The 27,182-nt window shown below is 41.4% G+C and overlaps 1 protein-coding gene across 2 annotated transcripts in view; it reads left to right on the top strand.

Moving 5' to 3' along the window:
• Positions 1–27,182, top strand: part of Hsd17b3 (hydroxysteroid (17-beta) dehydrogenase 3) — a 146,499-nt gene that overhangs the window by 100,685 nt on the left and 18,632 nt on the right. Inside the window, exons 2-4 of one of the 2 annotated variants that reach the window (XM_005384689.2) lie at positions 1,567–1,680; positions 1,865–1,981; positions 6,189–6,235. In XM_005384689.2, coding sequence (XP_005384746.1) covers positions 1,966–1,981; positions 6,189–6,235 — 63 coding nt within the window. In that variant the 5' untranslated portion in view covers positions 1,567–1,680; positions 1,865–1,965. Of the gene's footprint in view, positions 1–1,566; positions 1,681–1,770; positions 1,982–6,188; positions 6,236–27,182 lie in introns of those variants that run through there. The other variant, XM_005384688.2, reaches the window with a different exon arrangement.

Here is a 27,182-nt window from a genome sequence, read left to right as displayed (position 1 = left end):
TTTTCAGAGGTGGCTGAATCTAGAGTGTGTGATGCTGGGATTAAGGGTGTGTGATTACTAAATCAGTCTACTGATTGGTTTGGTACACCCTTTCATCCCAGTGTCCTGGAAACAATATAAGCGACAGATAGAGGCTGTCTTCCCCGTTGTTTGCTTGCTTCTGGTTGCTATGAACTGGTTCTCCTCTGTGCCAAGCCACCCTGTCTTGGGGTCAGCTGAGTATGGATTGAAACCTTGACCAGCTGTGACCAAAATAAACCTTTCCTCCCTTAATTTGTGGGTGTTGAGTATTTGGTCTCAACAAGGAGAAAAGTAACTAAGACAAAATCCGTGTTTATAGTGTAAGCATTATAACAGCCCGAGTATTGACCAACAGCTATTATACACTAAATATGATAGCTATGTCTCCCCTAATGGCAAAAAACCACATTCAACAGTAATTTTATACAATCAGTTACCCAAAGCTCAGGGAGTTGGAGACCATGCAATTCCAAAAGGTGGTAGGGAAAGATTTTTAAAAAGGTCTTTCACTATGTGGTATGAGAAGGAAGACATATCTAGTGACCTTTTAAATGTGTAGTTCATATTATATAACTCAATATCCTAAGCTTCCTATTAAGCTAATTCCAAACTTCTGACCATGAGGACCTGGCTGATCCCTCTTCCTGAGACTTTCTTTTCCCTTCCTTGCTCTCTACAAACTAGTCCCTCCACCATTTGTCCTATTTATTCCTTAAATACCTTGCTCTTTCCCATTTCAGGGGATTGAACTAGCTGACCCATCAGCCTGAAAGGAGCTTCATATTTGCAGGGTTAGCTCCTTCTTTTCATTCAGATTTCAACTCAAAAGGTCACCTTGTCACAGAAGTCCTGCATGAAACCCTTTCTAAAGAATTTGCTGACTAGTCGCTGTAACATGACACCACTCATAACTCATATCTGAGATTATCTGATCTTCTTATTGTCTTTTTCTCATCCTAAACCTGAGTTCTGAGGCACAGACTTTGCTATTTTGCTGTTATATCTTTAAATAGTGGCTATTACCTGGTAGGCAGCCAATAAATGTGACTTGGATTTGGCATCCTTTGCAGTTACTGTATTCACTTTTCATTACTGTAACAAATACTCAAGATGGTCTAACTTTATTTAAAAAGAGGCTTATTTAGTCAAGCTTTGAATGCTTAAAGAACAACCAGTGTGGCACAGGCTCTGATGAGGGTTTCCTGAGCTGTATCATAAGATGTTAGATTGGAAATGATGAAAATGCATGTGAGTGGCAGGGACCACCTGTCCAAATAGGAAGTCAGGGAGATATTACTTAGGGGTCAGGGTCAGGCTTTTGTAGCACCTTGCTCTTGGAAGAACTCTCTTCAGTTGCCCAATATTTCCCTCTGAGGGCACTCTTTCCACCCAATGACTTAATGAAGGGCCCTAGGCCCAGCTTCTTAATGACTCCATCACCCCCCTGTGACCAAGCTTCCAATACATGAACCTTTGGGAGCCAAACTATAGAAGTTTTTCCAATTCAGGAAAAGAAGCCCAGACTCCCATCTTTTCTTTGTCTAGGTTTGATTTTTCCTCATCACTGAAGACACAGTAACAGAGGACGTCTAGTTCTACAAAGATAGCAGAAAGAATACTTCATTCAGAAGCCTGTCAGCCAGAGGGCTGTGCAAAAAAGTAAGCCTAATCTAAATGCCTCTGAATAAATAGAATGTACCTTGGCTTCTGGAAGGAAAGGGGTGGCTTTAGGTGGCCCCACCCCTGGATGCCAGTGGTAGCAGTCAGGACCAGATTGGAAGCAGCTTCTGCTGTGGAGCAGTAGTCATGGGGGAGACTCTGGATCACTTCTTCATTCTTGTAGGGCTGCTGGTGTGCCTGGCCTTCCTGGTGAAGTGTGTGAGATTCTCCAAATATATTCTTCTGAGCTTCAGGAGAGCTGTGCCCCCATCTTTCTTGCCATCCATGGGACAGTGGGCAGGTAAGGGGGGCTTTCCAGCTTTGCTTTTTTAATTTGGTTGTTTGTGTTTATTCTTAGGGCTCATGATGTATATTGCATCTGGCATACTGCTAGATATATTGCAAAATGTATTGCATGTGATATATTGACTGCAGAGATGTAATTCCTTTGAGAGTTCAATTTTAAATTTAATTCATTTATGGGACTGAAGAGAATAAGTGATATTAGAAATGTGTGAAGAACAAAATGTGCCCCTCAGGAGCGTAACTAAGAAAGAAGGCTAATCAATTTTTGCCCATATCTTTTCAACTTTGCTAGCTGGGTGTTCTTCTTTTTGGAGATTTCTAGTGATACAAATAATAAATAAGGCAGAAATTTTTGTATCCACATCTCCAAATTTCTAAACCCCAGGGTGCTTCCATTTTGCCAAAACGGTGTTTCAAAAAATTGAAATGTAAAGAAGGTTAACTCACTTTATTAAAAAAAAATTATCCAAGCCTCTTTAAGAAGGAAGGCTGTTACAAAGTCAAGGCAACAAAGATTTCTGAGGCCCCATCTTGAACATGATTAGATACAGAATCTGGGTCTGTTCTGCAGTAATTAAATGATGCCTCTCAATGGGATTTATCTATTGGAACCATTGTGCAGAATTTCAGCCTAGGTAGGGTTAAGGTCAGGGTTTCAGTATTGCCTTGAGGGAAAAGCTAAATTCTTTCTAGGGGCTTATATTTAAAAGTGGGATACTAAAATCAATCAATCAGCCAATCAGTCAATCAACCCAGTAATTTAAAAATTAACAGGAGTTGGACAGCTGGGCGTGGTGGCTCATGCCTGTAATCCCAGCACTCAGGAGGCTGAGGCAGGAGGATCATTGTGTGTTTGAGGCCAGCCTGGGCTACAAAGTGAGCTCAAGGTCAGCCTGAACTGCATAGCAAGACCCTGTCTCAAAAAAAAAAAAACCAAAAAACAAAAAACCGAAAACAAGAGTTAGAGAAAGGGGAGGGGAATGAACAAAGAATTGAGACACCTTACAAACTCCCCCATGAGACATGTAATCATTAGCTACTGCAAACATGTACCAGTGAAAAACATTTTGAAGTAAACAGCTTTAGAAATAACATCCAGGCTAAAAAGGAAATAATAATATCTTTATAGGGATGCCCAAGAAAACACAGAGTACTAAGTGAATTTCAGGTTATCAAGAAGTAATTTTTTTAAGTACATTACAATCTGGATATATCACACACAAATTCAAGTCAGCAGGGGATCCCATATCCTCAGTTGTTAAACCTGGCTTAGCATTGGAAATTTTTTAAATGACCATATGAGAAATTGTTTAGAATGGCAATGGAATTATAATGGATGCTTCTTACACATTGGTGTATATGTGTATGTATGCATGTGCATGTGCACACGTGTGCAAATGTGTGTACCTCTCGCTTCCTTCAGTAGTATGCTGTCTCCAGTGAACTTGCTAAGTGACTTGAGCCTGAGTGTTGTGGACCTCAGAGCCCTGCTCCATAGATTTGAAGGCCATGTGATGAGTGAAATTTGCACAGCCCTTGTCCACTAACCTAGGACCCAGCTCTCTGAAAATACACATTCCAAAAGAAGTCAGATGGGACAGAGATGGGCCATTTGTGGACTCTAAGTGAAAAATATAATCTTAATCTGTTTTTATGAGTTGAGACTGAATAGAGTAGTCATTTGCAAGACTAAAATGTCTTTGGGCACAGACAGACATTAGAGAGATCATATATCTCAAGTACAGGATAATAAGAAAACCGAGTTACTAGAGACTGAATTTTTAAACTCCCTGAGCTCCATGCTTGATTTCTTAATTATTTTAATTGGTGTATTTTCATGGACTTAGGGCTCCCAAAATCAGCCTGAGTTCAAATTTTTTGTCATTATTTTTAGCAGTGAGGCCTCTTAAAATTGAGGACTTTCTCTCCAGAAGCTTCTTTATGTATCAACTAAGATAATGCTGGTCCCGAATCATAAACTTGTTTTGAGCATTAATTGGAATGATACATCTAATCTACTTGAAATAACACATAAAGTAATCATTAGTTAGCTATTCATTGTAACTATGAGTGTTAAAATCTAAATTATACTCTATCCCTTGTACTAGATGATCTTGAAGATTCCCAGATATTTTGTCTGGTTGGGGGGCTTCTTTCCAGATTCTTGGTGTCCTGAACAAAGACTTGGACGAGAAACACAGAAAAGGCAGCAAATGTGTACATTTACTGTAGGCAACAAAGAGGTGCATGCTGCTAGGTGAGAGCAGGATGCTGGGGATAAGGGAAAGGGGTATTCTGTATTCAAAATTCTTGGACTGGCTTCCTCGTCATTCAAATAAGACATTGCAACAATTTGTCCTATCAAAAGCTCACCCTGCCTGACACTAGATTTAAATTGCCCTAGTAAAAGACTTGCCTGGCCTCCCATCAGATGTAAATGAAGGGTTAAAATAGCACTTTCTGATTTCTTTCACGTACAATGCTCAGGAGCCATGCAGTCATTTAGTCCTGTGTTCTGTGTAAGTCCTCTGCATTTTTGTGACCTTTGGCTCATTCTTTCCAGGTAGTTGTCCAGGTTGCCCAACCCCTAATTTATGTCACCCTTAGTGGAGGAGAGAGTGGGACTCAAGAGAAATCTAGTACAGTCTCTTTACAAATGAAAATACGTAGTGTGCCTTCACCCACTCAAAAGGGTCCTTTAGGAACAGATACAGTGAGGAGTAATTATTGAACAGAGGGGGTTTCTGCTGGTGCACTGCTTGAGGCTGTACATCTTGGCTTGTATCTATTCTCAAGTATGATAATGTGTTTTTGTCCATACTTAAAAACATGCTTTTTGACTGCTAATTCAAAGATCAATTGCAGGTGTGTGTGTGTGTGTGTGTGTATTGAATTGCAATGAGTTTTGAAGTAGCAGTGTGCACAGAAATGAGGTTTATCTTAGAACTTCACTAAATGTGCATCATGCAATGCTGGAGAGAAAAGCGCTAGAAGACCTACTGGAGTGTTGTATACCAAAAGACAGTTCTATTGAGTACAGATTTTCGAGGACCCTGCAATCCCTTTGGGAGTTTTGGTGTCCTCTTTGCGAGGTCCTCTGTCTTCCATAGGCTATCCTGTGGGGTGGGGGTAGAAGGAAGGCAGAACTTGACCTTTAGAAAGAACCTTGAAATGCTTTTAGGAGGAACACTGGGCCTGTAGGGAGAGAGATAACAGGACACAATGCTTGCCATTGATGGATTAAGGCTTACACTGTCTAAATCCTGAGCCGTCAGAATAAAATGTTACTTGGCTGAGATTCTTTGCTGCATTTTGGAGTATGTTTTTTACAGCTTCACCAGTCACTAAAAACCAAAACGAAAACGAAAACCAAACCAAAGCAAAACAACACAAAAATTACCTGTTAATTTTTAATTTTTAAGGAGAGGAAATCAAGGACTGGGAATTTTGGAATAGAGTGTGTAAGGAACAGCATGAGGCAGAGACCAGCCGAGACCACCAGGCTGGTATAGAATTTATTCTGTGCTTGGGTGCTGGCAGAAAGAGGGTGAAAGGGCCATCTGTAGGGAGCAGAGAGAAGTGGGCCTTTTTTTTATAGGGCTTGAAGGAAGGCAAGGGATATTAGATGGAAAGACCTTAGTAAACCTCAGGGCTCAAATTTCCCTAGATGTTTCATGCCCCAGTGGGCAAATTCCTTCAGGCATCCAGCGTAAATGTTTGGGTGTCTTCAGGTGTCTAGATGTTTGGAAGATTCCTTGCTCCTTCTAGTTTGTTTTTTTGGCATCCTGTGTTTGCCGAGGGCACCAGTGCTGAGTTAAGAACAGTGCCTCTGCTGGCAAACAGGTTGGGTATTGGGAGAGTCATGCCCCAGTCGAGCCTTATGGAGTGCAGTAATGCCTCTGTACAATATTGAGTGTTGCAATATTGTTGCAATGAAACGTACAGCCGGTGGGCCGTAGCCTGTTATCTTTCTCCCTACAGGCCTAATGTTTATACTAAGAATATTTCAAGGTTCTTTCTAAAGGTCAAGTTTTGCCTTCCTTCCATCCCCACCCCACAGGATAGCCTATGGAAGACAGAGGACCTCGCAAAGAGGACACCAAAACTCCCAAAGGGATTGCAGGGTCCTGGGAAACTCACACTCAATTTAATTTTAAAAGAAGTTAAATTCAGTTGTTTAAAACTGTTTCTGCTGTTTGCAGTTATCACTGGAGCAGGTGATGGGATTGGAAAAGCATATTCATTTGAGGTAAGTTGCTGTCTTTTTTACTTTTGAGCTGGTGTCTCACTGTGTTGCCTGGGCGGGCCTTGAACTTCTCAGCTCAGATGATCCTTCTGCCTCAGGTTCCTGCATAGCTGGACTGCAGGTGTGTGCCATCACACCCAGCTCTGAAGTTTTCTTCTTGGCGAGTTTCTACCTTGTATCCTACACAGCATAATCATGCAACACTCATCCCAAATACTAGGTCTCTGAATATAAAAGCGATAGGTGTTATTCAAGAAGGAAAACGTTTTCTACTTAAAAAAGACTAAGAGGGGCCAGGGATATACCTCAGCGGCACAAGCATCTGTCTGGCAAGTGCAAGGTCCTGAATTTGATTCCCAGCACCAAAATAAATAAATAAATAACTAAATAACTAAATAAATAAGACTAAGAAATCATAATTCATCTCTTGAACCTACTTAAAAAATACAGTGATTCTCAAAGTTGTCAATAACTCCACCTTGGATTTACTTCAGGAATTCATGAAGACATTGTTATTTTCTAGCACAGTTGGGTCACTGCTTTCTTCATTCCATAATGTTTGGATTCCTTCCTTCCTTCCTGAAGGACAGTTTCACTGGACACAGGATTGGCAGCTGACTCTCTTTCTCTTTGAGCCTTCAGAGAATATTGTGCTATTTCCTCCTGACCTCTGTGATTTCTGATGAGAAATCTGATGCCATTTGAATTGCTCTTCACCCACAGATAAAGTGTTGTTCTTGCTTTTATGATTTTTTTCTTTGTCTTTGGGATTTTTTTTTTTTTTGAGATAGGGTCTCACTAGGTAATTCAGAGTTCAGACTCGACTTCCCTATGTAACCCAGGCTAGGCTCAAACCAATGGCAATCCTCCAGTCTCAGCCTCCCAAGTGCTAGGATTACAGGTGTGTGCTACCCTTCCTTGCTCTTTTTTGTCTTTAGTTGTCAGAAGTTTGGTTCTGATGCTTCTTGGCACAGATTTCTTTGGCTGTATTCTGATCACTGTGCCTATTGAATCTGTAATTACCATGGAATGAACAGGTATATTCTAGGCTCTTATGTATGATCAGCAATGAATTGCAAGTATACACCAAGTAGCAAGTAGCAAGCACCTACACTTACTGATGATCATGGAAAGCCGTGCTCAGGGCAAGTTCATGCCAACAAAAGAGATGGCACAGATGGAAAAATGGTGGCAGGGTGACAGAAAAGTTCAAACACCCCACATAGGTCACAGCCCCCAGAAATAGCAACAGCTTCAGATAACTTTTTTTCAGGCTTTTGGGATTTAAAGGATTGCATTCCAACCCAGGTGCCTCCCTCTGAATCTGTAGGTGTGATTGACAGGAATGATTGACAGAGTACTGAGTCATCTTAGGGGCTCTCAACACCCGTGCCTGTCCCAGAATTCACTCTGATCTTAATTACATATATGATATGTAGTACATATAGTACTATATGATAGGTAGAACATACAGTATTTATGAAGCCTTAATGGGGTGGAGTAGAGGAAAGGTGACTGACATCAGGCTAGGAGATCCAACAGGTGTGTGCTCTTGCCTAGAACATCAGAGATCTGCGTTTTTGTTATTTTCTTTTCTGCCTCTTTTAGGACAATGGAAAGAGAATGGCTGTAGGGCACTGTTTAGAATTAAATGGGTGAAAGGGAATGAGTCCTTCAGCTCCATTGATTCTAATGGTGCTATTTCTGCCTCGAGAGCCTTGATCCACCCAAATGTTTAAAGGCTGGCAAGGAAGAAATCATGTCTTTTCTGGTTACTTCTGGCTGAATAGGGGTATTGGCCCTACAAACCTGGAAACCAAGGAATCCTCTCTCTGACTTACCTAAGCATTCAGGAGAGTTGAATTTGTCCTCTAAGGATTTCTTGATGAACTGTGGATAGGAGGCAGGTGCTGATTTTAGGTTAGGGCCATCACCAGTAGTTTAATGGCTGTCAAACAAGAAGAAACAAATTTGACTAAAAGGTTGGGTTTGTAAGACTAAAATAGTAAGGTTCCAAGAAGCATTCATAAAGGCCATGTCCACAACAGTAACCAAGGCCCCCAATGCTAGATTTTGGCCAAGAGAATCATGACTCAGTTCTTTGTGGATCTTAGAAGCACGGTTACCGTTTTCTGTGCTACATCTCTCACTATTTCAGACTGACTGACAGACGAACTACATTTTTCTTTTAGAGACAAACGTAACCTCTCTGTTTTAGCAGTCAGGAGATCTAGTCCCCTATGATATTGTATGGCTATCACTACTGGGGAGTCTATTTGGTCTTGAAGGACGATGATATGCTGAGTAATTTCATCTAGGCTGGTGGTGGCCCTTTTCTTTGAAGACAAAAGATGTTCATAGAGTTTTGTTCTAAACTAAAACCTCAGTGTTCAGGTTTAATTGCAGTGTTGGCACTTTGGGATAAACAAGTGGGCTTTGATTTGCACTTTGGCACTTGGTCTCTAAAAGGTTCAACATCAGTGGTCAAGTTCTTAGGTAGCTGCTGATGATAGGAGAAAGATGTGATAAGATTTAAGGTCTTACGTCAGTAATCACTGTTCGTTATTTCTATCAGAGGCAGTTTTTGAATCAACCAGGGGGATCCCAAAAGAAACAGGAAAAAACCAAAAGAAGTCATTTTACAACTCGGGACAGGGACTGAAGCAAGAGAGTATCAAGACTAGTCACACAATTTACTTTACTTAGAAGGAACAAAGTTTTACTCGACTGGTTTTGTTACAGAAAACACACCAAACATGGGAAGAAATGGCACCTATTTGGCAGTGAAAACTGCCCTAGAATTACCCTAGCAGACTGGGTACAAGAAGGCTTGATGTACCTAGCAATGGACAACTGCTACCTCATTGGGGAGATTTACTGTCTCGCAGAGCTTGAGGATCTTTGGGCCATGTTTTATTGGAGACTGGCAAATAGTCGAAAGTTCTTTTTCTTTCCAGATGGCTGCATTTGCATGTAGGATCAGAAAGGCATATTTGGAGTCAGTATATATATTGGTCCTCTTGCTCTGGGCAAGTTGAGGAGCAAGAGTGAGTCAACAAGTTCTATCTTTTGGGCAGAAATCCCAGCGGGAAGTCCTCTTTCGTCAGTGACCCTGGTAGGGCTGACTGTGGCATGACCTGCCCCCCTAATGCCATCCTTATGAAGCTGCTGCCCTCCGTGAATCATGTGCTAGCCATACCTGTCAATGACTGGTCCCTCAGATCAGGGCAGCAGGCATAATTCGGGGCATGACATTGTTCACACTCATGATCTATCTGTTGCTTGGTTGGGAGGAGGGTGGCTGGGTTTAAAATGGTGCAAGACAGAAGAAATCTGGGGTTTCAATGAGAACTACCTAATATTTAGTGAGCCTTTCTCCAGTCATTCACAAATGTCCCTTGAGTTCTAACAGAACTGTAACCTGGTGCAGGGTTAGAACTAAGAGCTTTGGCCTAAGACATTGTATTAGAAGCTTCCTGTACTAAAAGTGTCGTAGCAGCTCTCTGTTGTTGCTTGGAAACACCAAGCTCCTGTGGCTACTCCTTGTTTTTCACCCATGAAGAGTGAAAAAGGCTTGGCTGTGTCTGGGGTTCCTAATTTTGGGGCTGGAGTCAGGACCTGCTTCAGGGTTTGAAAAGCCCCTTGAGTGGTTTCTGTCCATTATAAGCATCCAGTTCCTCGTCCTCGTGTTGCCTTACACAGAGGTTTGGTTATTACTCCAAAATGGGATATCCATATACAGCAGAAGTCTGCCATGCCCAAGAAAACCCTTAGCTGTTGTTTAGACTCTGGAAGGCCCACACAGCAACTTGCCTCTTCTCTCCCTCAGGATAATTGTCTTTGTCCTGGAGTTAAAATGTATCCCAGATATGTCACCTTTTGTTGAGAAATCAGGGCCTTATGTTGGGACATCTTTCCTAGAAAGCTGAGAGTCTCAGTGGTGTCTTTATCAGATAATTTCTTGGTGGAGCTATAAATGAAGACATCTGTGTACTATGGTAGGCCTCAATTTTTGAACTTTAAACTTTTAGGTCTTTAGCTAAAGCCCATGCAAACAAGTGGGGGCTGTTTCTAAAACCCTGAGACAAGACAGTTCAAGTATACCGTGGAAAAGACTTGTCTGGGGATCTTCTCATTAAGAGGCAACCAAATATTGGGAGTTAGGATCCACAGCGATAGAAAAAAGGCATCCCTGAGATCAAAGACAGGGAGCTGTCTCCTGGGATCTGTGCTGAGAGGGTGTATGGATCTGCTACTAGTGGATGAGTAGGTGCCACTGCCTCATTGATGGCTCTGAGATTTTGCACTAGGTGATATTTGCCTAATAGTTTGGCTATGGTAAAATGGGTGCATCGCATGGGGACTGGCATGGCATCAGTAACCCTGTAGCCAAAAGCTTGTTAATAATGAGCTTTAACCCCAGTCCACTTCTTTCTTAAGATAATACTGTTTTCTATAAAAGTATAGATTAAGGTGCTTTGGGTAAATGACTACTGGTGTGACCTTGACAGCCCTCCTCGGTGTGCCATCATACCATGCTTAGGGTTCAACTCCTAGCAGAGACATGGGGCCCCATGGGGTCAGACTACCTGAGTCCCTACACAGATTGTCCCTACACAGACTACACAGATTGTGTGAAGATCAGAGTGGCCCTGGGTAAGAAGCATATATCTCTTCAAACTACTGATACAAGGCACTCTGGTATCACCATAAAGGCAGCTCAGAAAAGAAAATCTTCCAAACGGCAGTGGAGGTAAAGAAAGTTGTCAGAACACTACTTTCAAGGCTTCTGTCACTCTTTGGATTACCTCAGATTCCCCTCGCACTGTCATGAGCCTTACCAGGTAGGGCATACATAGCTTTAACCTGCCTCTTTTTCTTATTCAACTCTCATTTGTCCTCTACTTATCATGGTTATTAAAGACTGAACAAGCTACATCGCCCAATTGACATATTTTGGTTTGTGGGCCCAGTTGGAGTTTCTGGAGCTGTTTTCTGGTATCTGGAGCTGACTAACTAAAAAAATTCTGCCTCCTCTTAGGACCCAAAAAAATGCAGCAGTTGGCTGATTATTAAAAGATGAGGCTATGTAGCCTTCATCAGTGGCCTGCTTAGCGACTGTTATAATACTTTTCCTTTCTACTGCTCCATAGTAAGAAAGCAGGACTCTCCAGCTCAGGTCAAAAGGCATCATTAGGGTATGGAAACCATCAGCAAACTTTTTTTTTTTTTTGGTTTTTCTCCGGTACCGGGAACCGAATTCACGACCTTGCGCTTGCCAGGCAGGCGCTTTTGCCGCTGAGCTAAATCCCCAGCCCCACCATCAATAAACTTTACAGGATCCTCAGAGAATCTACTCAGTTTTCCCTTGCACTTCTAAATATCTGTGGTTGAAAAAGGGACTAGGTGAGAAGTCATTTAAACAGGGAGTCAGGTGGGTTGTTTAAGGCACTCGCAGCCCAAAATAGATTTGGGGACAAGATGTGGGAAACCCAACAGGCATTTTCTGGATTTAGACCCTGACCCATTAGTGGGGACCTGACAAGGTATTTCTTGATAGTTCCCCAAGCCTTTCAGCCCCAGGGTCATGATCTGGTAGGGCTGAATTCCTTGGTCAAAGAAGCCTTGTAAAGCATTCCTCTGAGTTAGTTCCTACATAGAAGCCTGATAGGGAATCCTCTATATAATAGATAACCAGTTTCAGCTTTTGTCAAAGTGTCCCCTGATAAAGCTGAACTGCTTGGGGGCTGGATGTCTCAAACCCTGTGTGGGTGTGTGCTACATTTCCATTTTGAACCCTAGAATCTCCCCGATGCCCACAAAGAGTTTGGACACAGGGTCTAGAACTGGGGTGCTGTATTGACTGGGTACCTCTTAGCCAGTTCTAAAACCACCTAATATCTTGTCTGGGGAGGTGTGGCAATCACCTTGCTCAAAAGAACCTCCACAATGGAGTACTACTCAGCTATAAAGAAAAACTTAAGGCTTTCATAGGTAAATGGATGCAACTACAGACCTTACTCATAAGTGCAATAAATCAGACTCACATGTGTAAACATTGTAGTCTCCCTAGTATAAGAAGCTGAAAGAGGAAATAAGATCCAAAAAGTACAATACATATTGTGAAAGGGAAAGAAAACTGCTCAAAAGGAGAGAACAACTGGGATGGGGGAAAGGAGAAAAGAAGGAAGGGAAAAATATATGTATTATACAAGACATCTAAGATAATTGTACTACTAATTTCTATTAGTTCATTGAAAGGAACAGTTAGTGCTTATATAGTTTGATTAATTTTGCATACCTGATAATCTGAGCAACTACTTTCAAGATAACAATATGCAATATAACCATTGTTAATTTCCTATCATCTTGTTTTGAAATTCTGTATCATTTTTATTTTTTAAAATTCACTTTAAAACAAAACAAAACAAAAAGAACCATCACACCCTGATAGTTCCCTGCAGATGTGGCTCTCAGAATTGCTGGCTGAGTGAGGGGCACGTCTATGAAGATATCCTGCTCTCTGGCAGTCTAAAAAATGGAGTAAGACATGTCCCTAGAAAAACCCTCACCTCACTAGATCAAACCACACAGCATACACACCTGTGACAAACCCACAAGATAAACGTTAAGCATGATGTAAACTTAGTCAGCAAACACAGGTTATACATCCTGCTGGACAGCTGCATACATTTGAAGCCATAGTTATCATAAGAAGAGCAAACCGAGTAAAATGGAGAGAAGAAAACTAGCATTAGAGAAGTAACCCAGGAGGAGAGGGCCATAGGACCCAGAAGAATCCACTGAGCCAGAGCTGGCTCTGCCAGGGGCTGCAGCTTTCCTCAGCCTATTTGGCATGTAAGCTGCCTCTTTCAAAACAGCCATAAATTGTTTTTTCTCCTCTGTGCAAGGAAGCACTGTATTTCTTAACTCTTTTTCCCTGAGTTAAAGGGAAAAGGACTAAAAAGACCAAATAATTTGAATACTCCGATGGATAGATGAAAACCTGGGGCAGGGGCAGGGACAAGGATGGAACCAGAGAGAGAGAGAGAGAGAGAGAGAGGCCCAGAAGAAATTTTGAGGAAGATGCTGGAGGATTTTGTCCAGGAAAAATTGTCCCAATCCAAGTGTGGGTTACCATGGTCCCATGTTGCATGGACCAACACCCAGATACAACCCCAGCAGATCTGTGGAGACTTCTCGGTCCCTGCAAAGGCCGAAGCCTTTTGCCTCACAGTCTAGTCATTGTCACGTGGTGACCTGGTCAGCCGGTCATCTTGTGCACCCACCATGTGGGAGGAGAGAAAGGGTCTCCCTGAATGAGGAGGGAATTACTTTCTTTTCCTGATTGGCTTCTTTTGACCACTGGCCTGAGGCTGGTGAGGTCTGCCAATGTTTATCAATATTCTGTCCATTAATCTCCCTTGGCTGGTTCTTGCCGAAAAACATTACTGTGGAATGGGCATGCCAAGCAATGGATTCCAAGGATATGCCTGTCACAGCTGAATGGGCCAATACCAGTCCAGGTTCTGTGTATGACGAGGAAAGAGATGCCAAGTACACACCCAGTAGTAAGTAGTACATTTATTGCAGGTCACAAAAAGTTGTGCTCTGGGCCAGTCCGTGCCAAAAGGGAGACCAAGGGAGGAGCCAGGGTGACAGAAAAGCACTGAGCACATGGCAAAGGTAGCAGCAGCAACAGGAAAAAAGGGAAATGAGAGCTGATAACGCAGGCTGCCAGAATTAAGGCCAGACACCTCTGGCTTTAGGTGCCTCCCGCTGCGCTCGGGCCAGAACTTTGGTGCCTGTAAGCTTGCCTACAGCATGGTGATCTCCTAGGGTTTTGTTATGTTATGTTATGTTGTGCTATGTTATGTTATTTATTTATTTTTCACCTCTCTTAGGATAATGAAAGCAGGAATAACCACTGGGTGTTGTTTAGAATTAAACGGAGGGGAGGACGTGACTCACTCAGCCCCTGTGTTTCTAACTGTATGATACCCGGTGGTAAGTGGCAAGCAGCTACATTTATCCAAGCTCACAGGAAGCTGTGCTCAGGGCAGGTCTATGCCAGCCAAAGGGTTAGCACAGGCAGAAAAGTGGTGCCAGCGTGACAGAAAAGTCTTAGCACACACGGAGACAGCAATAGCAACATGTATTCTTAATGGCTTGTTGAATCATTTTTGTTTTAAAATCTTTTCAGATAACTCTACAATCTCCACGTTGGCGTTGACGGCTGTCCTTTCTCGCTCAGAGTGAGACCTTCCTGGTTCTTTGTATTAATGAATATTTTTGTTTTTAAATGTATTCCTGGAGATTTTTGTTTTTATGTTATGAGACTCGATTTTATTTAAAATCTGGCCTACACTGACATCGCTTAAGTTGAGGGAGGAGAGGTCCCTACCAGGAGGGATGGAGGCCCCCTGGTTCCCACCTGGCCCCCACTAGGGAGTGTGCTGTCTCCTTGTTACTGCTGGTGGGGTGGGGGTTCTGCTTCCTGCCAGGCCACGGCTGATACCAGTCTGGCAGGGGTGGTAAGAGTTCCTCTCTGTTGGTCTCCACAGAGCCTGAAGTGAATTTTGGTGAGAGGTGGCCTTGTGATCAGGCACTGGGAGAATCCTGGCTCTCCAAGAGGCCTCTTTTTATCTTCTCTGGGGAAAGGAAGGAGAAAGGGGAGAGTGCCTATGTTGCTGAGTGGGGTATTTATTAGTCCATTACAGCATTTTCATTAGTCCATTGCTATACAATGCCTGAGGCTGGGCTCTTTATGATGAAAAGAGGTTTATTTAGCTCACAATTTTGGAAACTGAACGTGCCAGACATGGTGGTCCCCTCAAGTCAACGTCTGATGAAGCCTCCTGGTGGAAGGATCAGGTGGGAACATCTGAGGGAGTGATCGCTTGGTGAGACATGAAGCCAGAGAGCCAGGAGGGTTAGGTTTGCTTCTTTTTGCTCCTCAAACTCACTTTTGAGAGACTAATTGGGGTCACATGAGAACTGTCTGAAGGTCTTCCAAGAGTAGTGTATCTGGGGGCTAAGGACTGCCTACCTGCACACCACTGCACCGAGGACCACACTTCTAGTACAGGAGCCTCTGGGCGACAAGCCACGTCCAGATGAGGTGCAGGGGATGGGATCCCAGGTTTCCACTGACAGAGGGGTGGTGACTGGGATAAAAGTCCTAACTCCCTATACCCCCTTTCCTGATGCCACCCTGGCAAGGGGGTGACAGCTCACCAGGGTGGAGCCTTGTCTTCCCATTCAGCCATCTCTGACAGGCATGGGGCTGGGGCCATAGTTTCTTCCACGGCATTTGCTTGGAGTAGAGCATTATTATACATATTTTCTGTCTTGTGGGGCTTCCCCTTTTGTGGTCCCTGGGTTGGAGAGAGGAAGCATTTCTTGGGACTTTTTGCATCTGCACCTGTTAGCATTTCTCACTCACCAGACTTCTTAAATAAGCCTGAAAGAGACGAAGCAAAGGGAAAGGCCAGGGAATCATGGCTGAGCCGTGCCCCAGGTGTCAGGGCCCTTCACTGACCTGCTCAGAACATTTTGGACTCCTCTGACTCTCAGGTGTTTCAGCTGTGCTTAATGGTGTTAATAACTGCATGTGAGGGTCACCTGAAGACTGAGGCTGTGGGGAAGATCCTGACAAATGGTAGGAATGAGGGAAAGTCCTTCTACTCTATCTTTCCAGAAACTAGTCTATATTACATTCTAATTAGTCTATATTTATACTTAGACTGGCAGCAGAGGCTTTGCCTCCTGTTAAAGGAATTTCAAGCATTACTTGAAGCAGGTGGGAAAGAATTGTGGGGAGGGCTGGGTCTGGGAGGGAGGACAGACTCCCACACCTCTGAAGGCCCTGCTGCCACTATTTCTCACACCATCCTCTGTCCCTTAGCACCTGAATTCAAGCCCTTTATTCTCTGCCACACAGAGGAAGCCTGTCTTGCCCCGCTTTCCCACCACCCGGTATAGATTAGCAGCCACAAGCACCTTTGCTGACCCAGGCCCCAACATACAGTAGTGGGGAAACAAGGCCCATTCATTCAGTGGGGAATTATGGGAAAGGAAGGGCTGTGGCAGCTTAAGTCTCTGAAAAGGGGGTGGCAAAACCCATGTATGGAGCCTGTCAGCCTGGACATTCTGGAATAAGATTGAGACCTGCTCATGGAGACAAAGGGAACAATGCCAGCCCAGACAGCCAAGTGTTCTCTGTGCCCCCCTCCCGGCCCAGACCACTTCACACGGAACCTTTAAACCCTCTACAGCTCTTGAGCGAAAGGGCACAATTAAGGAGAGGCAGGAGCCCACCAGGCGGACAGCGTCTTTTGTGCTGAAAATGCAAATTGTTTTCCACTTAATGGACAATCTCCCTTTCAGGAGGCTGATGAAGTGAGTTGTGAGACAAAGGTGCTTAATTCTGTAGCCATTTTTTTCTGATGGATTCCAGGACTAAAAAATGGAGGTGGGGGTAGGGAGTCTTCCATGAGGTTAAAGAAGAGATGTGGGGGTACCACTGGTGGGCTCGGCCTTGGAACAGGGCAGTCTGCAGGTTTTCTTTTTTAATGATTATTTTCTTTCTTGAGAGACTTTATTTCTTAAAAGTTGTGTGTAGTGAAATCTGGTTTTCCTTTGCATTTCCCTGATGGCTAATGATGTTTGTGTGTCTATTTTTTAATTAAAGGAGAGATAAAGAAGGAAACAACAAAAAGCCATCCTATCTTTGCCCAGATAAAAGTAAAAGTAATACAGGCTTAAAATTAGAAAATTGGAACATACACAAAAGTACAGAGAAAGTAAGTTTTCTTCTCAGCCAGTCTTACTTCTCTCTGTAAAGATAACCAGTGCTGAAAATATCTTGACTTTCCTTCAGGAAATGAAAAGGAAGCCATCCTGTATAACGCCCCTGGCAGCTACAGGATGGGCACAGAGCTGGTCCTTGGGTTAAATCACTTGCTTAGCTCTGTCTCACACGAACTCAGGAAAATAACTGTCTTGCGTACTGTACTTGCTTTGCAATATATAGTAGCATCATATGCCAGCAAGGAGTCTCTTCTTATTGTCTAGTCCAAGTCATCAGCCATACCCTTTTGTCTAGCCTTAAAGGAAACCATCAGCTTTTAATCATTTCTGTGTTCCTCTGGGATCATTATGTTGCTCTATGCTATAATTTCTGGCACAGGCTTTGAATATCTTAAGTATGGTATAGTGTGCCATGATGGTGTGTGTGCATGCGAGGGAGAGCATCAAACAAGAATGCATATAACGCACAGATACACAACAGAGGGTTACAAAAAATAATAAGAGAGTCTGTGTCCCTGATTACCCGGCCTAAAAAATAGAACAGCATCAGTTTCCTCAAAGCTGCCGTGTGTCAGGGCTTTATGTGTCCCTTCCTCACCCTACAGATGTAAATACTGTCATGAACATTATGCTAGTAATTTCCATGCATTTTAAGAAAGAGTTCTGTTATACATGCATGTTTCCTTAAACAGCACATTGGTTGTATTATTTGTTTTGAACTTAATTTAAGTTGAAACGTAGGCATTCTGTAATTCTCTGTGTTTATGCTGGTAAGCTGAATGCTTTCAAAATTCAACCATGCTTATGTGTCAAAATGGCTCATCCATTTTCAAATCTGTGTAGTATTCCATTATCATTATATGATACCATACTAATATATCTCAACTGAGTTGTCCTTTCTTCTGTTGACAGACATTTTGGATGTTTCTCCTTTTGCTGATATGAGCACTTCTGTCTCCTGCAGGGCAGTCACATGAGTTGAGACTAGACTTGGAGCAGCATTGCTAGGTCACACGATATGCACATAGTCAATATTAGTAACAGCACCAGCTATTTTTCAGGATTTTTCATAATGGTTATGCCAACTTCATCAACTAAGGAGGAGAATTTTACCTTTTTACTCTCTGTGAAAGATTCTACAAGTTAGAAGTGACTGGATTTTTGAATGTTTGATGGAATTTATCTGTAATACTATGGCTGGGGTTTTCTTTGTGAGGCATTTCAAACTACTCATTTCTATCATTACTATCTTATTATTCTTGTTGATATTACTTTTTTAGTGTTTATAAAATTATTTGAGATCTCAAATTTATCAATTTTGGAAATTCATATTATTCTAGAAACATATCCATATAAGTTTTCAAATTTATCAGCATAAAGTTTTTTTTTCTGTGTAGCATTCTCTGAGGATTAGAAAACTCTTAAGCAGGAAATGTGTTTAGTATAAGGCAATCATTGTTTTACAACGGTCACCGGGAAGCTCAACAACCATTTTAGAAAGTGAACACAAATATGAAGGAGGCAGGGACTCAGCCACGATCCTCATAGAGCGTGTCGGTCTGCCCTCTGCATTACCTCTTCTTTGAGGGACTCCTGCTACTCAGATGTGGGGTAAATTAGTTCTAGAACTTCCAATATTCAGACTGTGATACTGTTCTCAATTTTTCTCTTTTGTTCTCTAATTTCTATTTCATTCCTTTGTTTTCCTTTCTGCAAAACAAGCTCATAATTATCTTTCAATCCTTCAACTGAATTTAAAAAATTTTTGCTATGTTCTTTTTCAATTAAAAAATGAAAACTACCCCCTCATACACACACCAAGGAGCTTTTACACTCTTTACCTTCTGAGATCCCTTCATGTTCTCTCAATAGCCCTGTTTAAGAGTGACTTTCTTCTTTTCATAGACATTGTATTCTCTGTGATCCCTCTGAGGAGACACAGTTTTTTCTTCTAAGACAAAGCTGTCTCCTGCCTGCAAAGGCTCTTCCTCCTCTCTGCCTGCTACTCTAACTTCCGTGTTAGCTGTACCTCACCAAAAATCCTCATGTCTGTCCAGGTTTCAAAGCCAGATTAGGTGGGTTAAGAACCTGCCTGAACTTTCCTCATGTTGGGTGGATCTCATAGGGGCGAGTGTGACTTGGGGACAGTCCCCCTGCTGATGTCCTCAGGTCTTTTCCTCAGAGTGGGTCAGATTCCCCAGAGAAGCATTTCTGCATTCCCTGCCTGTGGAGCAGAAGTTATCCAGGGTCTTTCTGCAGTCAGAACTTGACTTGCCTTCATCCTTCATCCTGTTCTTGGGGAATGCCTTATCCTCAGCTGACAGAACGGAGAAGGTCATTGGCTAATGCTTCTCAGACAGCTTGAACCCAATCCACCTCTCCTGGCTTCTCATTTACCTCAGGTCAGGCGCTGGCGTTGCCTGAGATTTTTGAAAAAAGTAGTGATATAAATTTTGGTAACAATGAGTTAAATCTTTTAAATAGCAGAGAGGATTTTGAATGTTCCCATCTAAAAGAAACAACGTATGTCTGAGATTACATATGCCCATACCCCGATCTGTTCATTATGTACCCTTTGCATGTGTTGGAGTGTCACACTGCACAGTTACTGTCCTTGGCTACGCCCTGCTTAGTTTAGAATTTCAGATCTCACCTATTTTCTAGCAAGCAAGAACTTGGGACTGCTCTTGTCTTTGTTGTCACCTGTCCTGTGGATTTATGTTAGCAGAAGAGCTAGGCCATCCTCTGAAGTTTGCTTTATGAGGGCATTAATTCTTTTTTTTTCCTCTAAGGAGAAAATTACTTTTCCGTTATTTTATCAGGATTTTAGGAGGTAGCAAAATTCATTCTGCTCTCTTATTCCTTTTTCTACACTTTAGATCCTGGCTGTATGTGAAGTTTTAGCTGTATCTAGTTTTGTTCCTCTTTTAATTCCTAATATTGTTTATTGATGATTTGTACTTTCTCTACTTTTTCTTTATCTCCTTGCTAGAGATTTATCAGTCATCCCAGGTTTTGTAGAGAGCCAACTTTTGGAAGAACATAGTCTTATTCAGTGTTTATACATATCCATTTGGCCAAGTGTACTACTTTTGTGGTTTAAATAGTGTATGTCCTTACCAAGTTATCTGTGTGCTTCATCCAACAGTTGCTGAAAAGGCAAATTAAAATCTCCTACTGTGATGGTGTATCTTTCACCTCATTTTAGGCAAACTCTTTCATGTAAAGCTGGTCAGTTAGGTGGTCCAGGATTAGAATGGTTCTATCTTCCCGATGATTGAACTTTTTACTAAGTCTGTGTCTGTTTCAGTACCATTCTAGTTTTATGCCTATTTTGATTATTAGTAAAACTGTGCCTTTTTTCTTTTGATTACATTTACTATTTGTCTTAGTGTGCTCTTGCTGCTATAACAGAAACACCCTAGGTGGCCTACAAATAATAAAAATGTATTTCCCAGGTCTGGAGGCTAGGAAATCCAAGATCAAGGCACCAGCAGATTTGGTGTCTGGTGAGGGCTCCTTTGTGCTTCCAAGATGGCACCTGCTGCCATTCTTTTTTTTTTTTTTTTTTTTTTTTGGTTTTTCTCCGGTACCGGGAACCGAACTCACGACCTTGCGCCTGCCAGGCAGGCGCTTTTTGCCGCTGAGTTAAATCCCCAGCCCCTAACCTGCTGCTATTCTTATCAGGTGGAAGAGCAGAAAATTCAGGTCACCCTCTGTGGTTTTTTTTTTTTTTTTTTTTTAATGGAAAAAAAGTAAAACAAAATTTCATAACAAAATAATAGGAGACTAATTATAGTTAATATATTGTGTATTGTTATCTTTAACATACTTATTGGGAGTATAAGAGATGGGCATAAAAAATTCTTCACATGATATTAACATAAGCCTTTTTTCTAAGTGAACTAAGAGAAGCTAGTAGTATAACCATCTTCTTTTTTCTTTTCCCTTCCTTTATCCTTCCCCAATCCTAGTTCTTTTGTCCTTTTGAACAATTTCTTTCCATTTTGTAATATCTATTGTATATTTTGGACTTTACTCTTTCAGTTTCTCACACCAGGGAGACAATATGATGTTTACATATGCGAGTCTGATTTATTTCACTTATGACTATGATCTGCATCCATTTACCTATAAAAGTCTCAAGTTTATCCTCCTTATGGTAGAGTAGTACTCCACTGTATAAAAAAAACACATCTTTTCTATCCGTTCCTTGGTTGATGGGCATTTGGGTTGTTTCCAAGATTTAGCTAGTAGAAATTGTACTGCTATAAACATGGGTTCACATATATCACTCTGGTATGATGTTTTTAATTCTTCTGGGAAGATATCTGTCTTGGTTACTTTTCTCTCGTTGCTGGGACAAAATACCTGACACCCAAAATGAAGGAAGGAAAGGTTTATTTCGCTTACAGTTTGTGCAGGTTTCAGTCCCTACTTGGCTGGCTCTATGGCAGAATGACACATGGCAGAGGGCAACAGTTTGTGGTGGTAGAACACAGCAAAAGCAACAAGAGCAAAAAAGGGAGGAATAGTGGCAAGTAGCCACTTACATATGTAAACTATCCACCCTAGGGCGGGTGTAGCTCTCACACCCATAATCAATCAAACTCTAAAAGCCTGCCCCATGACCGCATGACACTTTGGGGGGACACGCAGACACAAACCATAACAATATCCAGAAGGAGGAATAGCTGGGTCGAACGAGACTTCTAACAGTAGTTTCTTGAGGATCTCCACACTGATTTCCGCAGTGGTTGCACTGGTCTGCATGCCGATGAAAGTGGAGATGGGTTCCCTTTTCCCCACAGCCATGCCAGAATTTGTTATTCGTTGATTTTTTGATGATAGCCATTATCTCTGGAGTGGGATGGAATCTCAGGGTTGTTTTAATTTGCATCTTTCATATGACCAATGATGTTGAACACTTTTTCATATATTTATTTACCATTTTATTTCTTCATCTGAGAAGTGTGTAGTCATCTCAGATGCCCATTTTTGGATTGGGAGTCTTTGAATTTGGAGGCCTGATTTTTTTCAGTTCTTTATATGTTTTAATAGAAGTTTTTTGTTGAGGGACAATTGGCTAAAATTTTTTCCCCCTCTATGGGTTGTCTTTTTATTCTGTTGGTGATTTCTTTTGATGTGCAAAGCTTTTTAATAAGATGAGATCCCAGTTATTGATTCTTTGAAGTATTTCCCATGTGATCTGGGTTTTGTTCATGAAGTCTCTGCCTACCCCTATGTCTTCAAGGTTTCTACCTACTTTCTCTTCCAGTAAATTGAGTGTTTCTGTCTTAATATTTAGATCTTTGATCCATTTTGATTTCAGTTTAGTGCATAGATATGGGTCTAGTTTCAGTCTTCAGCATGTGCAGAGCCAGGTTTTCCAGTACCATTTGTTAAAGAGGCTATCTTTCTTCCAGTGGACATGTTTGCAAGCCACCATCTGAAGCCTGTTTTATAAAGGCATTATTCCCACTTGCTGACAGTCCTCAGGACCTAATCATTTCTGGATTAGGTCCCGCCTCTTAAAACCATCACCTTAGAATGTCCTTTTGGTTTCAACTTTCTTGTGGTCTTATATTTTATTTTATTCATTTATTTATTTTTTGTTGTGCTCGGGATCAAATCCAGAGCCTTGCACACGCTAGGCAAGTATTCTACCATTGATCTACAACTACAGCCCATGGCCTTATACTTTATTCTTAAAAATACTGTAAAGCTGAACTTTAAAACTCTCCAATATTCCTTAGTAGAGCATGGTAATACGTTTGCTTCTGAAATGTTATAGGACATTAGGATTATACCATAATTGTTGTGGCTGTTTAGCCAGTAGCTCAAAGGATTAGCCAGAATTTTATTTTCAATGTTGTAAAAACATAGTTCTTAAACAAAGATGTGTGTGTGCTTGTTAATGTTTCACTCAGTTTAGTAGTAGAGAACCAGCAAGAAGACAAAAGAGCATATGGAAGGGCACTTGAGCAACAGGGATTTATACATCCATTTGGAAAAGTAGTATAAGACAATATCACCATGTAAGATACCAGCTAACTTTTTATAGGGTCCTGATCTTATCACCTCTGAGGTAGCTTCTCTGTCAGACTAGGAAATCCCAACCACTCCTGTTTCTAACCTTGCTGGCTGTGATTTGTCTGCAGCTTCACCAGCTGAGAATTATTAAATGAAGGTTAAATAAAAGCAAAGACACCCACCGAAGCGGACCTGATGGTTTCAAGCAGATTCATTAGTAAGGATTTAAGGGTGATAATAATCTTTTTAAAGGTCAGGCAATCACTGTTTCATCCCTTGTTAAGTTTGTGATGATGCTTTTTTAGCCATTGAACATCAAATATAAAATTCTTGGCAAGAATGTGTGCCACTATGGCTTTATTCATTAATAAGTTTAGGAGTAGCCTTGGCTGAATAGTAATTTAGCACGAGTAAAGGCAGTGGTAAAGTAAACATTTGTGGACAAGACAATAAAGCATGGGTCTTGCAAAATTTACTGCTGTAATTAGCTTAGTAAATAGCAAATGTCAAGGAGATCACATAAATCCTACACTCCCATCCATCTAGATGCAGGTCTGCCCAGGCAGACATGCTCTTATTTTTTTTTTCTGTTTTCCTCCTTTTGCCATACCTTACCTCATTCCTTTTCTGTTCTTCTTCTTTCTTAATAATAAAAGTACAAACAGTTGAGCTATTGCTTTGGATCCACACAGGGTCTCTGTCTTATTTTCTTTTCTTTTGTCTTTCAGTCTCATTCCATTTTCCCATTTCCCTTCTTCCCAGGGCAACCTTTCTTTTTGTGTTTATAGTGTATCTTTTGGCTTTGTGTGTTCTTTTGCTTTATGTGCATTTTTCCTTGTAGGTAAGTGTTTTACTAATTCAGATTTAGAACTAGTTCTTGTGTAACTCTTCTTGTTCTTTTATTTTTGTTCTCATAACATATTTAATAAAAGCAGATGTAAAGATGACTTTGTGACACGGTCACCAGATCTGGTGCTCATTTACCCAACATGAGGGAAGTGAGGCCTTAGATGAAATGATGAACAAAGCAGGGCCAGTACTAAGGCAAGGCACATGGGGTGACCACAGGCTTGAGAGTGAGCGCCTCCTTAACTTTTGCACCTGGTTCACCACTTACCCCATACTAGTACCAGTCCTGAGAAAATAACCTTGATCCCTGAGTCACTGCCTGGAGGGGTAATCCTGACTGTCACATGACCTGCAGAAGACACTATGTGAGAAAGAATAGACCTTTCTTCTGTTAAGCCATTGAGATTTGGGGCTGATTTGTTACTATTGCATGGGACCATCCATAAGGGGCATTCAATAGGAGGAAAAGAGAACCACAGAGGAACCCACAGGGAGAGCAAGGTATCTTCTTAGGACAGAAAAATCTGTGTGATCCTCTCCTTTCTCCTCTCTCTCACCCTCTCCCATCCTCCTCCATAGATTCAGCCAGGTGCAGACATCTCCATTAGCCATAATGAAAAGGAGAAATGCTAGACCAGAAAGAGAGGAAAGAAACACAGCACCATCCTCCCACCTCTAGTGGTCCAGCTTAGGAGAGGGGGATGATGTAACTTTCATCAAGTATGCAGCATTTTGATGATAGCAGGTGATGGGACACTGGTCTCTGTGGAGTTAAAACCATGTTCACATCTGGAAGGGACCGTAGGGCCCTGTTTCACCTAAAAGCGGTCAGTGACATGACAAGGCCAGAGGCAGAGAAGGAACTGCCACAGTGATGGGAAACAAAATGATTGATCATGCCTCATCAGTTCTAATTTAAAACACTATTTGTACTTTATATTTCTATTTCTGAAAAAGACACGATCATGCCCCACAATGGTTGTAAATCTGTCAATCATTTCTACTTGGATTAATTTCCACTTCTAATATTTTGACATTATATTGTCAGGAATAGAATAGGCTCAATATTAATGTGACAGTTAATCTTAATTGTCAACTTGACTGAATTAAAAGACTCCTAAAGAGATGATTGATTGGATCGTGATGTTGTATACTCATCATTGAATTAATCCAGGGAGGTCCATAGCTGAATGTGCTGCTAGAAAGTAGGGCCCAGTTGGAGGTGTGTACTGGGGGTGTGCCTTTGGAGGGTACACTTCCTCTCACTGGAACTCTTTCTCTGTATTCTGCTCCCTTACCACCTCAAAGTTAGCAGCTTTTTTCCACCACCTCCTTCCACCATAATATTTCTGCCTTGGAGCCAACCATGCACTGAATCCCCTGAAAATAGGAGCCAAATTAAATCTCTCTTATTTTAAGTTGTGAGTGTCAGATACTTCATCTTGCCAATGGGAACACTAACGCAACTAATAATCTCAGTTTTATTAATATGAATATTTCTTTTTTATTAGTCCTTACCTTGAGTTATATTTTGTCTGACACTAATATTGCTCCTATACCTTTCTTTTTGTTTCCATTTTCCAAGTACAGTATTTATTTTTCCATTCCTTGGTTTTCAGCCTTCAAAACTGGACTTATTTTTTTGTCTTTGGCTCATCTCAATATCTGTCACTTTTAGTAAATTAAACCAAATCTCATTTATTGAGTTTGCAGATATGCTACCCAAACCCTTTTATCTTATTTTAGTATTTCTCTCCTTTATATGACTGTAATAACAGGATAGGACAGGTAATAAATGGTATTTAGCTAGCATTTCTAGTCTAGCATTTCTCCTTTTCATTATGGCTAATGGAGATGTCTGCACCTGGCTGAATCTATGGAGCAGGAGATGGGAGAAGGTGAGAGAGAGGAGAAAGGAGAGGATCACACAGATTTTTCTGTCCTAAGAGGATACCTTGCTCTCCCTGTGGGTCTTTCTGTGATTCTCTTTTCCCCCTATTGAATGCCCCTTATGGATGGTCCTGGCCCCCAGCTGATCTCTCCTCCTGTGTTGTGACCTCCTTGGTCCTTGTAGTGTCTCACTTTCCTGTCAACTTCACTTCTGCCAAGGTCTCTTCACCCTCAAGGCAGGTGTTTGGGTAGAATCTAAGATCACCCCACATTGCTTCTCACCTTCATCGAGTCCAGGAGAACCACTCTTACTTTTATTGCGTGAAGCACATCTGGGTAGCAGGCCTAACTATTAGGAGCAGAAAGTACCATTGTCAGAGCAACTGAGGGGCCACAGTGTCTTGCTTATTAGGTTTTTGGGTATCTGAGTCAAAGATCAGTCTACAGTTAAAGGAACATGAATAAGAACTAGTGTTAAACCACAGAGATTTCAGTGATTACTTGTTTCACAGCGTTGTTTATTCTATATTAACTAATTCAGGTTAATATTTTGTTAAAATATTTTATGAATCAAAGTTTTGAAATGTTAAAACAGAAACACTATCTTCTGGAAGATAAAATAGGTAAAACTCTTGAAGACATAGGCATAGGCAAGGACTTTCTGAACAGAACCCCAGTGGCACAAGAATTAATACTGAGAGTCAATGAATGGGACCATACCAAATTAAAAAGATTCTGTACATCAAAGGAAACACCCAACAGAGTGAAGAAACTACCTACAGAATGGGAAAAAAATTTTGTCAGCTATTCCTCAGAGGAATGACATCTAGAAGAGATAAAGAACTCCAAAGTTAGACCTCCACCAAATAAAAGATCCAATAAAAATGGGTAAACAAAATGAATCAACAGATTTCAGAAGCAACACATATGGCCAATAAATATATGAAAAATGTTCAGCATCACTAGCCATTAGAGAAATGCAAATTATAACAGCACTGGGATATCGTCTTCCTCCAGAAAGAATGGCTATCATTAAGAAATCAGACAACAATAAATGCTGGCAAGGATGTGAGGAAAAAGAAAAGCTACTACATTGTTGGTAGGAATGTAAACTAGAACAACTACTTTTTAAATCAAGGTGGGGAGTCCTCAAAAAGTTAAGATGGAAATTCCATTTGACCCAGCTATTTCCCTTCTAAATATCTTCCCTGAAAGGGTTAAAGTCATCATATTACAGTGATATTTGCATATCCATGTTTCTAGCAGCACAATTTATAATAACTACATCTTGGAAACAGCCTATATGCCCATCAACAGATGAAAGGATAGGAAGATATGTTATTTATATGCAAGGGAGTACTACTCT

Source organism: Chinchilla lanigera, unplaced genomic scaffold (genome assembly GCF_000276665.1).
Source record: "Chinchilla lanigera isolate Chin_1 unplaced genomic scaffold, ChiLan1.0 scaffold00021, whole genome shotgun sequence".
Taxonomy (NCBI): Eukaryota; Metazoa; Chordata; class Mammalia; order Rodentia; family Chinchillidae; genus Chinchilla; species Chinchilla lanigera.
Note: the sequence above shows the minus strand (reverse complement) of the source record. Positions and strands in the feature narration are given on the sequence as shown.